This window comes from Notothenia rossii (genome assembly GCF_949606895.1).
Source record: "Notothenia rossii genome assembly, chromosome: 2".
Lineage (NCBI taxonomy): Eukaryota > Metazoa > Chordata > Actinopteri > Perciformes > Nototheniidae > Notothenia > Notothenia rossii.
Window position 1 is genome coordinate 78,509,905 of NC_136904.1, and position 17,957 is coordinate 78,527,861.

General features: G+C 39.1%; 1 protein-coding gene across 3 annotated transcripts; it reads right to left on the minus strand.

Annotated features, from left to right (window-relative positions):
* Window positions 1-8,477: 8,477 nt before the first annotated feature.
* Window positions 8,478-13,704, minus strand: tank (TRAF family member-associated NFKB activator). 3 transcript variants are annotated; one of them, XM_079662531.1, is made up of 8 exons: window positions 13,538-13,704; window positions 12,552-12,693; window positions 12,198-12,306; window positions 11,992-12,059; window positions 10,928-10,980; window positions 10,717-10,835; window positions 9,799-10,196; window positions 8,478-9,162 (listed from the first exon to the last, which is right to left on the minus strand). In XM_079662531.1, the coding sequence occupies exons 2-8, from the start codon at window positions 12,648-12,650 to the stop codon at window positions 8,992-8,994; spliced, it is 1,017 nt and encodes a 338-aa protein (XP_079518657.1). In that variant the 5' UTR covers window positions 12,651-12,693; window positions 13,538-13,704; the 3' UTR covers window positions 8,478-8,991. The 3 variants fall into 3 exon arrangements, with proteins under 3 accessions (XP_079518657.1, XP_079518655.1, XP_079518656.1); XM_079662529.1 differs by having other exon boundaries at window positions 10,711-10,835; XM_079662530.1 differs by lacking the exon at window positions 13,538-13,704 and adding an exon at window positions 13,199-13,480 and having other exon boundaries at window positions 10,711-10,835.
* Between the last annotated feature and the right edge of the window lie 4,253 nt (window positions 13,705-17,957).

Genomic DNA, 17,957 nt, shown 5'->3' on the forward strand with positions numbered 1-17,957 from the left:
AAGGGAAGGAGCTAAAGCAAAGGTTAATGATCAGTTCTGAATTCTACAGGGAAGAAAACCATGTTCCAAGTTGAGAGGAAAAATAAATGTGACATGATTTATGTCTCCACCGCTCACATCTAGGCTGTCACAAACAAACATGTGGAAACCAGTTTATCTTTTCTTGACAAACTTTAACAACGGTAATCAATGCATTGATCCATTCTCTCTTTTTTTCTTTCTTTTTCAGGTGCTACAAGACATTTCATGTTTGAGAAGTGGCTGAGAGAAAAGAATATATCACACAGTGACATCATTTCACACTGATGAGAATGATGAGAATTACACACAGTACCGTATAGTCATGAAGATATACGTCTCCAGAGCCTCTCCAGTGTGCTCCAACAAGTGTGTCTGTCCTCATAGCAGATGAAACGCTCTCCGGCCTGCAGCATCTCCAAACCTTTAGGAAGTGATTGGCTCTCTAAATGACCAACAAACCAAGCCGCCTACAGGGACTGAATTAGAAGCCACACAATGATTTTTGTATTAGTAAAGAGAAGAAAAAAAGGAGAGGATAAATCACACACCGATTGAAAGTGTTCGCAGTGATTAAGTGAAAACATGAAAATGAGTGCTGTAATGCAGTGGGTGTGTTGTCATTAGGGGTGATATGGCCAACATTAGCAAGGAGTTGCTTTCAAATTCTCACCCTGTTACCACACCTTGGTTGAAAGACTGTGCCCTTTCATCACAAAGCTGAATTCCCAACCTTTAGCTATCAGTTACATCTGCAGTAAGAATCCAATTTGAAGCCATTTGCACTCATTTTTAGCTTCTGGTAACATTTGTTGTAAACTGTATTTTTAGTCATGAGAAGGAGTGAGTGACACCAAGGAAAATAAAGAGTGACTGAAGCTGTGAAGTCGAGAACCAATGTTGAATGTATGTTAAAATGACGTGTAATATACAAAATAATAAAACAAATATTTAGAAAAACATCCAATAGGGCCTATACAGATTAAAGGTAAAAAATACTATATCAAATCTATCAGCTTGACTTAAAGACAAAGCATCATCACACAGGCCGGCTTTTTCCAGATCTGACAGCTAGATCATTTGAAGCTGACAACATAACACTTAAATGCAAAGGTGACATGACAGTGTCTTCGGAGCCAGATGGATCGATACTCAGCGTGGCTCGTCAGGATCTTGGAGCAGTGGTTCTACAGCCATGTTTTTTCTTGTTGTTTGTTTTACGTTGTCATTCTGAAAATAGGCCATAACTGTCTGGCACAATGTCTGGTACGTTATCAATGAGCAGATTTCCTTTCTTATGTTGCAGCTGAAATATTGATATAGTCAATTTCACCAAACACCCCAGGAGTCGAGAGGAGACTCAGAAACTTTTACTATTTTTAAGATTTTAGAAAAAAGTTCACTTAAGCTACAGTTTGAGCCCTAGTCGACAAAGTTTAAAGGGAGTAGCAAATGCCAGAAAAATATAGACATGCATGCAGGTGACTACAAATCTCTTTGCAAGAAGGTTTCATCAGAAATCCAAACTAATTGGTGTCCATAAATATGAGACTAAAATGATCAATGATCCAGCAACTCGTAGTCGCTGTCAAAAGGCGCTCGAGGAAGCTTACTTTTCCAAAACGTCCCCCAAGTGAGACGGCCAAGAAGTCCCGCAGATCAGTAAGAAAATCTCGGCAAGTTGCCTTGGTGACCATCCAGGCTGCACCGACTGGCACTATCTCTATTTTTTTCCCCCTCTCTCCCATCAACATCTAAACACTTAAATAAAAAATAAAATTCTATCTTTCAAATATTCAACAGTCCCTTTTCCCTAGGAGAGGTAAGGAGTATTGTTGAATAATGCAGCCAGACAGGGATCTCCCCGAGCTGGTCTCTACAGGCATCACTGAGTAGGTCTGATCCCACTTGAGTAGCATCTATCATGGTGACATCATCATTCACACAGGGAGATATGATCAGACGGTAGTACACTACTCTACTACTTGAGCCAACTCTAAAGCAGGCAGTGGTGTTACTCATTTAAACCAAGCTACTGGCCATCTGTTGATGCTAAAATCTTGGTCTGACTGCCATTTCTAAATCAAACACCATCAGTATGGCTTTATTGCCTTCTACCGAGCGCGACCATGTTTTCGTGAAAAAAATTGGTAGCTTGTGAGACACTCGCATATTCTCCTTTACCTTGTGTGATTCTGGTGGGTGGTAAATGTAAAAAAAAAAACACAGGGACAAGCTGCTTATGAAGATGAAAACAACATCTACATGCAGCCGCAGCAGCAGGACTCAGATTAGGGCACTGGGAGCACTTTGCAGGTTGTTGTCACAGGTATGACGGGGGAGAAGTGCGCTTGTTATCCCCAGGTTACAAAAGGTGTGAACAAAATATGCAGCCAATTTGTTTGGTGCAGAATTAGAACGGGGAAAAACACCGCAGGAGCCTGATTTGGTTTATCTCTACCTGTCTCTCATCTGCTTCCTGTTTACGATGTGTACTTCAGGCTTTTTCCTTCCTATTTCTGGGTGCTTTAACTATCTTTGACTGATTATATTAAATGTGCTCGTAGGTTTGCATCTGAACACGTATGTTTTGTTTCAGATTGTTATTTTTTAAATGAGCCCGAGTGACATCAAATCAACAACTTGACAACACCCGACACAGCTTTAAGAAGAAAGCCATCCAATCCACAAAGCTCAATCAAATCACAAGGACAAAGAGAGAGTGTGAGCGTTGGCACAGAAATGACTGATCTTGGGGGAATTGGCAAGACCAACAGCAAGCAAGTGTATTACATATGGCGTGCCATTTTCACAGCTTCCACAAAGAGAACACAAAAAGTGTTATATCTCACTGTCTACGTCGAATAAACAACAACCCGAATATGCTGAATCTGTTTAATACTGTAACAAAGACTCGAGGTAAGCGGAGCTGGTGGAAGACTCTCCTGTTTAGATTTGAGTTTAGAGTATGGCAAGATGTTAAATTGCGTATTTTGAGCTGACCAAGGACGATAAATGAAGCCGTCCTCCCACTAATTCTATGAGGTGTCAGTCAGGAAACTGGCCTGCCAGGATGACTTTCAGCTCTAATCAAGCCAGATGGTTTCTTAACACTGAATATATGAATTGATTTGTAAGCAGCATCTCTTACATACGAGCATCCCTGCTCATGACATGAAGGTGGTCACCATGAGGACATGAGAGCTATGATAACTCTGAGCATTGTGAAACTGTTCAGATATCAATATGACTAACATTTTCGCAGTGTTTGTATCTGTTATGTTGACAAAGTGTTAGGACGAGGCCTTTTTTCTTCACAACTGTACAGTGCTCACACCTCAAGTGTTAACTTCTTCTTCATAACCCACTTCACTTTATTGCTATCATTAGATGGATCGCTGCACTTTCCCCATGGTGTGAACTGCTATCAATTATACAGCCATCTTTCAATTATTGTATATTGTTAAAGTACCTGCTAATGAATTGTGAAACTACTGTGTTATGGTGTGATTTTACTGGGCAAAACCAGCTACTGTACATCGCCTTTTTCAATTAGATCTGGGTGGCATTTTTTTTTCAGTCATTAAGCCCTTTTGGTGTAAGGATGTCCACCTTGCACTTAGCCAAAGGTGTTTCTGCAGTTGCCGTTAGCCGGCAGCATCTTGGCCCAAATGCAAACCACTGCTGCATGTAAAAAGACCCTGAGGACAACACACGAGTACCCACTGTGATTTTCACTGGGGAATTTGATATTCACACCTGTACTAGGTGTTGTTTGGGAGTCTGATAAGCATGTGTGAAACCAGAGGGGTGAATGCAATCGGGAACCTTATTTGAGGGGACATATCTTTTTAGACATATATCTATCAAGGACAGCGCTGTTGTTTTGTGTTTTCGATTTCAACAATAAGAAGGGACAAAGCCAATCAAGCACGGTGTATCTTAGATACCAGCCATGTGTCTAATTGAAGCTGCACATGGCCATATGGGCATGTGCGAAAAATAGAATGTCCAACAACTACATAAGGATTCGAGCAGCACGTGGAAAAATAAAATATTTCCAACATCATTGCCAGTCGGTGACTACACAGCACATGAAGGGAGGATTTATTTCAAAGCCTTCTACTATGAAAGAGAATTTACCAAGCCGTGAACAAGGCAAAATCATTTTTGTAGTATGAAGAAATGGCAGACCTTATCCTTACAGGATCAGGGGCTGAAAAACAAAGTGCATGAGAGTTGCTCCTCCTCCCTCTACATTGGTGATGTTCAGAGGCAGCCTGTTATCAGAGGTGTTAATTGGCAAATTCAGTACAAGTCAAGAGCATGTTCCCTGTCGTCCTCGCCCAGCAAGGCTAGGTCATTAAACCGAGAATGGATTCTTTCATGCTGCCTTAACCCTTGAATTGCAAGTTACCATTCTGCAAACATCGCCATGCTCCATCCCACCCCCATGTGTCAAGAAGAGAGAAAAAAACAACCTACTCTGATTTAAAAGAGACAATAAGATAACAAGAGGATGCCATCTTGAGAGCCAGACTTTCAGTCGTACTGTTATTTCCAATTGGCAGCCAAGTGTCTTTAAAAAGTTCAGAAGTTAACAAATGTCCAACCCTCCCACCATCCACAAGTAAACATAAAAGTAGTGGTTGCTGAACAATGTGATTTGCAGAACAATAGTATTCTCAGACTCCTCTGATCAGTGCCTTTGTGTTCTGTGTATTGAACAAGCCTCTCATCCCCCTGAAATGTGAGCCTCCTCTGGGGTTCTGGGTGCGATCTCACCACTGCCTCTGTCATCACTTGCTGTGACTGCCAAATCTCTGCTCCAGAAAGCAGGGCTCTCAGACCAGCACTGAAACAAACACAATGGAGAGGGGAGGCTGTTCTGAGACTTTGCACAGGCAGCGATGGCTTCAACACATTTAATCGAAACCAAAGTCGGCTCCGCCACTGCTGCACAGAGAGCACGAGCAGCCCAACGCATGGCAAGACAACTGTGAGGTGATACTCTCAGCTCCCAACGCCATGAGAGTTGGCAGTCTCTCATGCCAACGGTGACCAGTGAACAGACAGTTGAATATGCTTCTCTCCAAAGTTGTTAATTATCGAAATGACATTGATGTGAAGAGGCCATTCTAGTCAGGTGACCTTAGTCCACTTGCTATCTCTCTGTTTTGTTTTACGATCTGATGAAACCCCTTTAACAATCACCTTTTTTTTCCCCCATTCGTGTTGGACCTTCTTGGCAATGGCACGATCTGGTAACCATGGTTTGTATATTAAGAAGGGTAATTGTTGAAAAAATGACTTAGTGGAATGGCGCCTCATCTGTCTCTTTACTACTGCAATTATGATCCAATTACTGGCAAATAAAGATCAAAAGAAAATGTTTAAAGGAAAAATTCCAAATATTTTATATCAAGCACAAATGTCTTGATATCTATTAAGCCTGTTGTCACAAACCAGTCATAAACAGAAGTGATGAATACAATCACTATTCATAATAATATATGAATACAGGCACTATTGAAGGTAATTTAAGAAGGAAAAGTACTTTTTCTATATTAATGAAAACTGTCAATAGGTGTAAAAAGCATAACAAGGACCACCCTAATAAGCATAATACTATTTTGCTAACCCCAAAATAAAAGCATGCTTTGTAAACAATCACTAACACACCTTCTTCACGCATTAGAAAACGTGTGATTTCTGTGGCTATATGCTTATGTGCACAATAGGATAATGAGTGTAGATTTCTTCAGGAACACAAAGCTGTTTTTATCAGTTTTTGAACACCATTGTTACACGAACACAGAACTCAGTACAGCTGAACAAATTGACAAAGAAAGGGACACCATATGTAATGTGTTGCAACCATGTGAACTAGCTTTGTTTTATGTGTATTTTATGAAATTATAATGATGACTCTGATTTGAATTTTTTCATCAATTATTTCTACAGTACTCACAACAAAGTAGTGGATTATTTTCTTGGTTTATCTAGCCTGTTCTTGTATCATTTGCTTTTCTACTACTTTTCCATCTCCTTTTTCCTTATTTTTCGTTTTCATAAATGTAAATGTAATTTGCTTATATAGACTGAATGTGCATTTATTGAGTCTCATAGACATTGTGTTGTATCGGCATTTGAATAACATTGCCACTGTCTGAAATCCTAAAATGTATACTATTTATTTATATTTTACCGATTTAAACTTTTAGTGGCATTAATCCTCCAAGCGGATGACACAGGCCACATAGATCAATCGATGCATAGGATAAACTAGAAAGTCAAATAAGTGCAGACAGCCGTACTGTGCATTACTCCCCCCCTCTCTTGTCGGCTGGTCCCCTGAAGCCGGTGACTCTCCTGTCTCGGCCCGAACTCTCCGCAGCACCGACTGGTGATGCAGAAGCACTGCTGATTAGCATGCAGTAATGATGGTGAGCTGGGCTCCATTGTTCTAACACCTCCCCTCTCCTCCGCACCAATCTGTCACCATTCAGTGGGCTAGAGCTGCCTCAAATGCTTCTCTCCTCAAATGAGATGGATAATTAGTTGCCCCTCACAAATGCTGCACTCTTCTCACCCCTGATTGCTTTCACCTTCTTGCTCCTGGCAATGTTGACACCTTTTAATCAGCCTGCTACTTCTCCATCTCAATCCATATCCTTCTCCTTTTTTTTGTCCCCTTTCATTTTTTTTAACAGCTCTTAAATCCATCTAAAATCTACTGCCTTTTGGTATCAAATGGAAATATGGCACATCTCATATTCTTCTGGAAATTATGGTGACAAAAAAAGCTGAAGTGGACTTTTCTAAAACAGTTCACACAACTGCACACACAAGCAGTGTAAATGTACAATGTACGGAAGCATAGAAAAAAAATCCTAGCTGTCAGTATGAGTACCCTCTTCCAAATAACAATGAATGACAACATAATTATGAGCAAGCAGCTGTTCATGATCCCAGAGAGAAAAGCATGCAGGCTGCACAATGTTCGACTCTTCACAGATTAACCAGAGAGGATCATTAGGGATATGCATTTGCCAAAAAAAATAAAATCTGAATAAATTCTTTCCTACGTATCCATGGTGGGCATGTTGTATCTTAGGAAGGCTCTCCTCTAAGTTCAATGACTCACTAGAATTGTTTATTGCATTAATACTCTGCATATGTTTACACCCTTCAGAGCTATTAATGAAACACAGTGAAATGTGCAACGCAAATATCAGTTTAAGGTTGATATAACAAATCAATCAGTCTGTTAAGCAGTATTTGATAAGTGGTATATAGTAAAAATACCAAACACTTAAAGAGATTTAAAAAAGGTTGTTTGCAGTCTTCACACTGGCTCATCTACGCAGCAAGTGTTAGCAGCCCATAGCTGAGGGCTGCAAGGTCCTCTCTGCACAACACAGTGTTCCAACACACTCACACAGTGTTTCGTTTCCTCAAACATCATCACGCCCAATGGTGAAAATCACTGAAATTGTTTGCAAAGGTGTGAATAAATACTGCTGCATGCAATAAGCCGATGCTGCTGTTCACAAAAGACTCAGTGAAATGATGGTTGTGTGCACACTGGGAAATGTGACGGACTTAAAAATGATCTGTTCCAAATCACAATGTATTTTATGGAAAGAGTAAGGCCATATAAGAAAATGTATGCCAGTTTAAAGAGAGTATTCTGACTCTAAACTAACTGAAATAAATGTTTCACATGAACCCTAATTCTCTTCAGTAAAATACATTGTCATTTGGAAATAGAACAGATGATGTTTCAGTATAGCTTACATACAGTATATGCCGAAATACATTCTCCGCATATGGCCCTAATCTTTTTATGTATCAATATGTTTTTCCACAACTATTATTTTCTTAATATTAGCTTAAATTACACATTAAACTGGCACACCTGGAATGTCTTATATTGTAACTCTGGAGTATAAATGTTAATTTGTCAATTAAAATGATTATGCCCACATAAACACTGTATGTAATGGCCATGTGATTTAACAACAAGCTTGTGCCTAATGTTAGATGTTGCCATCTGTGGAGACTCTTAATGAGTACATGGTTTACTACCTTTTAAAATAATTTCTAAGTTGGAAATGTTCCCATCTCCCCGCACCATTAATGACATTCATCTGCTTCTAATTATCCTGGTTGAAGTAAACAACACGAAAGAACGATGGGAATGTAGTGCCAGTCTAAAGAGTGCTAATCAATACGTCATGTTTTGGAAATGATCTGTTCTGAGATATGATATATACGAGGTATACTCTAATGAAGGGCTATTAGACCGAAATCTCAAAAAGAAAGTGGAAAATGTTGCACATATCTAAGTGTGCAGGTACCTCCTCTATATGTTGGCTCTCATTGATGAGTCCAGCTAAAATGAAGCCGGGTGTAGCGCTGGTTGTTCTGAGATATCACATCTTGCTGCCAACAAAAAGAGGTAAAGGTGTCTTAATTCAACAAAAAATATTGCAAATTTACAAAGCAAATCATTTCTTTAAAAAGTAACTACATATTAATAATGCAAATTAGGTTTTGGCATAATAATTTATAAACATCTTGCAGAAAGAATGCAAATCTTGTCCATTTTAGCACTTAATGTATGGATAAACTTATGATGAGCACCCCATTTATATTTACATCTTGAAAACCAATCCAATGATATAAAATGTAAAGAGTAAATGTCGGCTTTATTTGCTCATATATACCATATTATTACCTTATCATTGTCACTTAGTACTAGAGTAAAATCTCAGCGTGATATTAGAAAAATATAATGGGCAAGAAAGTGTACCATTCAATTCTTCTATATTAAATAAATGGATTCAAGTCCTATTGCAGTGTCATTTCAAATCCAGTACTGGCATGTTGTTCATGGCGGGTAGGACTACACCATGAGAACAACAAGTCTCAGAGTAGCCGGGGCCTTGCCAGTCTCTGCTTCCACTGTCAATTGTCGGCTTCGTTTTTAGGAGAGCAATGTAAGTAGAGGTGGCTGTTCATTCGCTCCTGAGACACCACAGCGTGGCAGAAAGCACATTTATCAGGACTGCTGCTCGGAGGCGTCTCCAGCTCTGTCCCCACATCAGCTGCATCACACAGCCCAGGGCTCCAGAGGGGCTGCAGGGCAGGAGGAACCAAAGAAGACAATATATTATTTATGCTCTTAACAATCCTTACACTCACTCTATTAAAGCATGTTGGACCGCTTGGCCTTCAAGTTGAAGTATCTGTTGCTTTAAGAAAAACAAGTATATGTCGACCCAAAAGTCTGCACAAACGCTCAGCAACAGTGAAGGCAAAAGGCTATTCTCAAGTGTTTAATTATTTCACTCTTTATGTGTTTAAACACACAAGGAAACCAGCCTATTATAAAAGTCCATGTTGGTGTAATCCAGGGAAAGAATCTCAACATTGAAAACTGGAGCAACTTTAAGATCTGACTGCATGTCATTCACAATTTTGTTTTTATTAGACATTTGCACACATCAGCAAATAAAATACCACTCAATTCAGACTCTGTAATGTGCTTCCATCTGGCTCACATATTCTAGCTAAGATGCCAAATTTAACCAGAGCATCCATGCTTGAATAAAAAAAGAATCAGAACACATTACACAGTAATATGTTTCAAATAAAGCCAAGGAGATTTTTTTTTTAGGGACTTCACACTCTTTCACTCCTCCATTAGCAAATACCAATCAGACACTGATAATGTGCTACTAGTTTTCTCCGACCTTCTCCTGTGATTCTCACCTGCTGGGGTCCCCGCACGCTCTCCTGGGAGAGCGAAGATGATGTTGAGTGGGAGGGGGATGGGGGGTAGACAAAAGGCATGGGTAGTTCCACGGGCTCCTCTTCTGACAACGTGGAGGGAACAGTACTGAGAGGCCGCTTGGTGGGCATGGTCAGACCAATGTGTCTCTCTGGTGCACTGTTCAGGAAGTCATATTCACTGTCCGCAGAGGGCGGGAATTTGACACTGAGTTTGGTGAGAGAGTCTACTAAGTCCCTGTCCTCGGGGCTGGTGCCGCGGGACGCCAGAGACGTCGGCGGGAGTGGAATATCCACCGCTGACCTGAGCACTGCGGAGAAGGGTCTCTGTGCCTCTGCTGTACGGTCTGTGCACTGGATGGGCATGGAAAACCGCTGATCTGTCAGAGGCAGAAAAACACACGATTTTACAGTTTTTCTGTCTCGCTCGCCGTGTTTGACGCCGTATTCCTGCGCTGGCTTTAATGACATCTTAACTTGGCAACGATTTGAAAAGTTGCATTGAGATATAACCCTGGTCCTTTAAAAATACAGTATACTGAATACTTAACATGTACTGTATACACACAAATTAGCTGAATACATAGCTATATACACCTATTTATTTGTTATAAACAATATTTATATTACCCTTTGTGTTAAATATTGTATGAATAAGTATAATACATTTTCTAAACAAAGGTTGCCAGCTATTGTTCCAAAGGGCACAGAGGCATTTGTGAACAGTCTTAGTTAAGGTGTTGCTAAATATTTATCTTTATCAAAAGCAAGCTAACTTATAAGTGGTATGACATATATGAACCTTTTTCAATTTCAGCACATTTCCTTCCTCTATAGAAAACAAGACTTAGGTTAAAGGCCATAAAGAAAAGGAATTGTTTTGGTGTATATTACCATTACCGTTTGATGCATCATTTCCTGCATGGAATCTTTTTAGGTGATCTTTTTGTCTTCTGGTAAGAGAGCGAATCTGCCGGAATTTCCCTTGAATTGCTTCAAATGCTTCCAACATGTCCTGACTGAAAAAGAAAAAAAATAGTGACAACAAATCCATTCTTTAACCGAAATGTTCATGATTTAATATATAAATAAAAATGTAAGATACACATACTAGTCAACGCTGCTGTTGACTGGCATAATAGGAGCAACAGTGCCCATGTTGTCCTGTGAAAAAATGACATTACATTCATAGAGATCGTTAGCAACAATTACCCAAAGGCATATTGTTAATGCCTCTGCAGTTTACACATCAAACATTTACTGGTGGAGCATGTTTCCTGGCCTGTTAAATATTGAACAAAGCTCAAGCTGCTGAAGTGTGCAAGTGATATTATCCTCTAGCACCATCTGGTGAAGTAAGAGCAGATACACCTTGTGAGGAGTGAAATAGTGGCTGGATATTGTAACAGCAGCAATGTAATCTGAGGTTTCCTTTTAGCTTGAACCTTTGTAAAAACAATTGGAAGCATTATACAACTCTTAAAGTATATGGATATTCATCTCTGATAAGCATGAATGACTGAACAAGGATATAATGTCTCTTAACTATCATGTATTTATCTGCAAACTGGTTTAGAGCTGTGTAACAAAAGGCCAGAAATGCTAAAATGAATTAAATATTTGCAGACTGACAGACACAAAAGCAGTGTTAGAAAATGGTAAGAGATTATAAAAAAATGCTGAATAAAAAAATCTGCCCCTTCCTTCCGACTTCCTTACAGAGCCCCTCCTCCAACACACATGAACGCACACATGACCAATGAGGGCACGAGATAAGTTTGTGCACGAGATGGAAGGCTGACAGGCAGGTAGGCCACTTGCTTTTTACAGCGCCACGGCTTCCACAGATGAAATATTTGTATATATTTATTGTCAAAGCATTTCATTTATTCATTGCTATCGGGATGTTAAGAGCATTCCATGCAATATAACAAAAAGCGTTTCTGAAGTGAATTACCTACCCTACCTTTAACATCCTTGTTGGCACAAGTGCAACAACATCATCAAGCAGAAGTACTATCAACGTGTAATTGTGTGCGACAAAAGGAAGCTGCATGTATGTTCGGTGTAATTGCAACAATGACAATCAAGAAAAAACATTTTCAGAGCCATTATATTGCAATTTTTCACAAAGCGTAGACTTAGGGAAACCACACTGTAGCATAGCAAACATACCGGGTACTGCACTTTTTTATAAGCGCTGGCCCCATCGAGGAGATGGTAGATAGGCTCACATTTCATCTCTATAAAACACAGAGAAAAAGAACAGTTTGAACAGGAGGCAATGTAAGATAATCCAATATCAGTACATAGGTTGCGATGCAGAGAATGATAATGTCGGCATAAGAATAAGTAGAGATCATGTGGCACGTCTCACTAACCTGGTGGTTGCCTTGTTGAAGATAACTTAGCTTCAAGTTTGGAAATCAACTGCTGCTGGTCCTCTATCTGCTTTTGAAGTTTTTGAGTGAAACTCTCATAATACACACTCTGCAAAAATGAGGTTTCTGTTATTGTTGCGCATCAATATCTGCAATCTGGTCTTTAACTAGTCGTATTTTTTAATACAAAGATAAATATTAATCGTGTTTTCAAAAACACATTTCTTTCAATTAGACTGGTTACACAAATACAACTAATAAAACACACTTAGCAAGCTACTCTGTGAACTATTATATTGGCAACATTTGACTTTTTCACTCAACGTTTGAACATTTCTCTCATCACAACGTTACCATTTGTTGCAGTTCCCTTTTAGCATTGTCCTTTTCAATGGAGACCTGGCGATAAGCTTCATAAGCTTTATTGAGCTGGTCTCCAATGTTCCTTTCCATGCCGTGTGCTCCACAATCATCCCTGATACAGCAGACATGAGCCCTGATGATTCAAAAAACAGCACACAAAATGATAAAAGCACTTTTCTGAACAAGGAAAATATGAAGCTAGTCACCCTTTTAATTTCCTTTATGTTGTCAGACACAATGTAAGTAAAAAGTAATGACTCCTTAAAGTGATGTCAAATAAGTGTGTTAAATGTATGTAAGCCACTGAGGAATTGAGAAAGGGAGTAAACATATTTCCTAATTTCTGTTCATTACAAAATATTGTTGGCAGTTCCGGTTCCATATAATTGAACGTGCAAAAGCAGAATAGTATTAACATCTCAACAATCAATGCCCTGTTTGAAGTCTGTGACAAATGATGAGGATGTTGCTGAGCAAATAAAACACAGTAACAAAACAATTAATTTAATTACTTTGCAATTCTTTGGAAGTAACATTTAACAACCCTGACCTAAACAGGTCTACATGTTGTTGTCAAGTGTCAGAACTAACTTTTAAGCACATTTTGCACACTTTGCAAATTGCAGCACCGTACTTACTGTGATAATAGTTTACGGGGACGTTTTGAGATGATGCAAAAAAAACAAGAGTCTGATGTCACCGTCACCCAGATCTGCTCTTCAATTATTAAGCAATCCTCATTATAAAAGGACAGAGTAGCTGTCGGACCAACGGCTCCTGGAGGAAGTACCCTACATTAACACTAACATTGGAGCCTACCGAGGCACAAGAGGGAAGCACTTTTAAGTGTCATGCAAACCCTAGTCCACACAGTTCCGTATTTCTTAAACAGTAAGTGACCGGTTAGCTGTAGCTCATTCAACCGGTGGCGGGGATAAAGCGAAGGAGCAGCGACTCCACAGTGAGCGTCCTCTTACCTTCATTCATGTAGCTGCTAAAGTCGAATTTATTGTGTTGACACCACCGCAGAGTCGTCGCCTAATCTTCAGATGCAAAGTTACGAAGCGCCGGAGAGGATATGGCTATGTATGTTTTACATAGCCTAGTTTGAGTTGGGAACTTCCCTCGGGGAATCCCCCTGTTCTGTAGACTTCCGCCTTTACTTGGTCCTGGCCAATCAGCGCGCAGCTCAGAGCAGCTCTGGGTGGTTAGCTGGTTGAGGGTTCTTCCAGCCTGCGCGTCTGCAAACCGACCCACTGTTGTTGCGTGCATGTGAAAATTGTCCAAAACTAGAGTACACTGTTCTCATTTTATTCTATGTCTTACATTATTGAACGATCAACAAGTTTTGTGAAAAGTATTGAGCCTGCATTATTGTAAAATGTAGCAGTGACAAGCATGGCCAGATTAACCTGTTAGGCAAACCATTACCTAGCTGTTGGGCCCTATTTAGAAATGTATGTGTTAGCACAAAAGGCTTATATTTTGGGCTCACCTTAATTGTCATTGCACTTAAGTATTTCAACATTTCATAACAACTTTGCACTTATTTACATTGAAAAAAAATAATTAACATGCCGTGAGTTTATGGCTTTTGAGGGGTTTGGTAGCTAGAACACTATTTTTATAGCACCCTATTGCACCTTTCAAGCAGTGATAGACAGGAACCTACATTTACATAAGAATACTTAAGTACAATTTTGAGGTACTTGTATGTTGCTTTAGCATTTCAATTTCCTGCTACTTCAGATCTATACCCTTACTTTAAAGACTCAGATTAATAATGAAAAGTATTAGTAAATAAATCAACCATTAATGTACCATAAATTTTTATTTGTCAACAAAGGTATTTGTTGATCCCTTGGTAAATGTAACAAGCGGACCGACAGTATAACAAATAAAAATGATTTTATTATCTGCAACACTTAAGTGATACCTACAGTAATGCAACAGTAATAATTATTTAATAATATGTACTTTTTGGATTGGGGGTTGTGCAAATTGAGAACTTTTACTTTTTTCGTACTTGAACTAATCCAAATCCTAATCTGTATTCATTACCATGTGCAGCATAGTTTAAAGCCCAAATATACTCTTAGTACCTGTTTCATCGCTGATCATCTGTGAAAGAAATGGGCACCTGAAAATATTAATAACTTACCACAGCCAACAATGAAATCTACATGCACTGAATGTTCACTTCAACATTTGTAGAATAATGCAAGGTGAGAACTATCACCAGAGGTCAGCAAAAAAAAAAGTTAGTCTTGAATATATGGCAAAAATGTACTTATTCATTAATGAGAGAAGATGCCTCACTCGAATAAATATACTACATTTCTCAGTACAAAGACTTGACTGTCAAGGCAAGTTTTGTTCATCTGTTCCACAATATACTTGAACACTACATTACCAGTTTTTATGGTGGTGTGCTTTGCTGAACTTTGGTGCCCTCTGGTGATATTTAAGGTTTTGTGGTCATGATTATACCACTAGAGATGAAGTTTCCTTGTTGTGGCCAAGACTCAGTAATACTTTGTTGAGGCTTGTTATGTTACCTCTGATCCACCTCCGAAAACCTATTCTGAGTCAAATGTATGAAATTCCTGAGGAAGAATAAATGTTGGATGATGATTATGAATATAGAATATAGGCTACTGTTGTTTGGAAATATTGTGCCACAACCACTTGACACTTAGCTCACATGACTGTACATGGTTGAGCTTCATTTGGCATTGATATATAATTGTAACCTTATTTACAAACTGACAAGACTATTATTTACAATTTCACTGTTTCTAGGGTAACATTAAAACCAAAATACGACAGTGGCTTGGTTTACCCAGTCCCTGAAGCAAAAGGGATTACAGTTTCGGTTTTACTTCATTATTTCCACTTATTTTTAAACCTCATAATCCTAGAGAAATGCTGACTATCTTACTATCGGGATACCTTGGAATTTCATTTGTAATTCTCTCTGTCAGCATGAACCTACAGTGAGCCATTTATTATGCAATACTCTGGTGACACACTGGTAATCCCCTTCCCGGTTCTTTACAACCAGTGCTTTACAACTGATCAAACCTTATTTGTTTTATCTAGAGATATTTCTGCACATGATTAAGGGTTTATAATTTCGCCCCATGTACCAGACTGCATTGAGTACACTCTCTCCCCAGAAAAACAGCAACCCAAGAAATACCAGCAGAACAAACAAGAGCAACCAGTAGATGGCAGCTTAGAGTGACATGTTGAGATGTATGAGGTTTTTTAACTTTATATTGTTGAAGATTCACAGAGCTTAAATGTAGTAGTAATAGTATGATGGACTGAAGCAATGAAACAGGTCTTTTTTATTCACAGTTTCATTTGAATACTAGATCTTAATGGGGTAGCAATGTCAATTAAAAAAGCAACCCTACAATTGCTGAAATCCACAACTTCCATGTAATATTTTCCAAACATAAATATGTTGCCAGTAAAGGTGCAGTGATATATTAACTAATCCTGCCTGGGAATATTAATAATCGGTCACAAGTTAATACTTTTACAATCTAATAATGTATTTCAGATGGTGACAATTTATCAAAAGTGATATTTGTAAACATGGCACAACCTATTCTGTCTGTGCCCTCCTTGTGGTCAGAAGACATAGATGCTACATTTCTTAAAAAGTCGTTTCTGAAAGTGAAAAAGAAAATAGGTTATCTATATCAATTTTCTGTTAAGAAAGAGACAGTGTTCAGCCATCTTAATAATTGGAACCCAACTACATTCATTTCTTAAACTTACAAACCCTTTATTTTAGTCTTTAAATTGTTGTATATGTAGGTTTAGATCAAATGAGCCAACAAAGTTGTGTCTATCTCTATAACTGATTGTATCCAAATATGTCCGACAAAGCAGGAATAGCATTTCCATTTCCGGTGGCCTGGTCACTCCAGATCGTCTTCTGGAGTCCGGCCCAAGAGGCTGGCATTCCAACCTCAACCTCTGCTCCTCCTGAGAATGACTTACACTCCCAGAGTGCCACCAACAACCCCGATTCCAATAAAATAAAAACTCCAAGAATTCCTTTAAGGAAGGGAGCAGCAGCTCATCTTAAGGGTGTTGTTCATTTTCCATGTTTGCTTTGAAATCTGAAGTTATGGACATAAAGTGTCTTGTGGATCTGGTAAAGAAGAAGGTCATTGTAGACTGCGGTATACTGATAAGCACTGATTTAATTTATTATTGGTTGAGGAATATTTCAATGAATGAATCATTCACCTCAAGTTCTCTTTCTGTTCCGTCCTCAATCCTCTATTTGTTCATCCTTCCCGTGGAGGAAATTATATTACCCAGCTGGCTGCACAGGATAGTAATACATTACCAAAAAAAGAGAAGAAAATCGGAAATATTTCTTCAATACACTCTTTATCAATGTTAAGTGCCATATGAGGGTAAACACTAAAGATGGGAGAAGTACAAAGATGATAGGACAGACTTATGAATACTCAGTTCCCTTTCATGTGGCACTGTGCTCTGTTTGATCTCTCTCACTTTCTTTAAACTTACTGAATATACTGACTTCAATCTCTCTCATATGACTCATAAATCATAATTGTCTCCACAAAGCTCCATGTATTACCATCAGCTGCTACACTCACTTAGGTTGGAAGACAAAGTAGCATTTTCAACAACAATATGTGTATTTTTCTGCATTGTGGGACCACATTGTATTAGCACTCCACAACCCATACATATTAAAGTGTGTAGGAAGAAGAAGAAGAAAGAGAAGAAGAAGAGACTGGATTTTTTGCATTCATTAGAAACCATTGTTGCTTTTAGACCAGTAATCAATCTCAGTTACATGCAGCCACTTAAAAGTTACATATATACACTCAAAGTAGACAATAAAGAGATCAGATAGATGTTTTCCTCTTGAAAAATGAGTGTCCAAAAGCAATTTTAGTCCACTACCCTGACCTCACCACTTACAAGCGTACATCAGAGATGCAGAGCCTCATAAATTGCAGCCAAAATGATCTCTGGGGAAATGTGGTGGTCCTTTACCGGCATCATTCAGCTTATCCTTGTGTGTGTGTGTGTGTGTGTGTGTGTGTGTGTGTGTGTGTGTGTGTGTGTGTGTGTGTGTGTGTGTGTGTGTGTGTGTGTGCGCGTGTGTGTGTGTGTGTGTGTGTGTGTGTGTGTGTGTGTGTGTGTGTGTGTGTGTGTGTGTGTGTGTGTGAGTGTTGCCCTTCGTCTATTATAGGACTTTGGTGTATATGGTTTATTGAATGATCTGTGCCCTTAATATCCACAATTAGTAGGATGAGTGGAGTATTTGCATGCACAAGACCATGTTTCCACTGATGTGATCATTTAACATTGCATTCCCTAGGCAGGCAATCCCAT

What these genes read in the sequence shown, in the direction of transcription:
- tank (XM_079662529.1), bottom strand. Translation starts at nt 12,650, where the DNA reads ATGGAAAGGAACATTGGAGACCAGCTCAATAAAGCTTATGAAGCTTAT. An exon ending in TTCAACAAGGCAACCACCAG is followed by an intron (nt 12,060 to 12,197) that starts GTTAGTGAGACG and finishes TGTGTTTTATAG; the next exon opens with AGATGAAATGTGAGCCTATC. An exon ending in GTCAACAGCAGCGTTGACTA is followed by an intron (nt 10,836 to 10,927) that starts GTATGTGTATCT and finishes TTTCTTTTTCAG; the next exon opens with TCAGGACATGTTGGAAGCAT.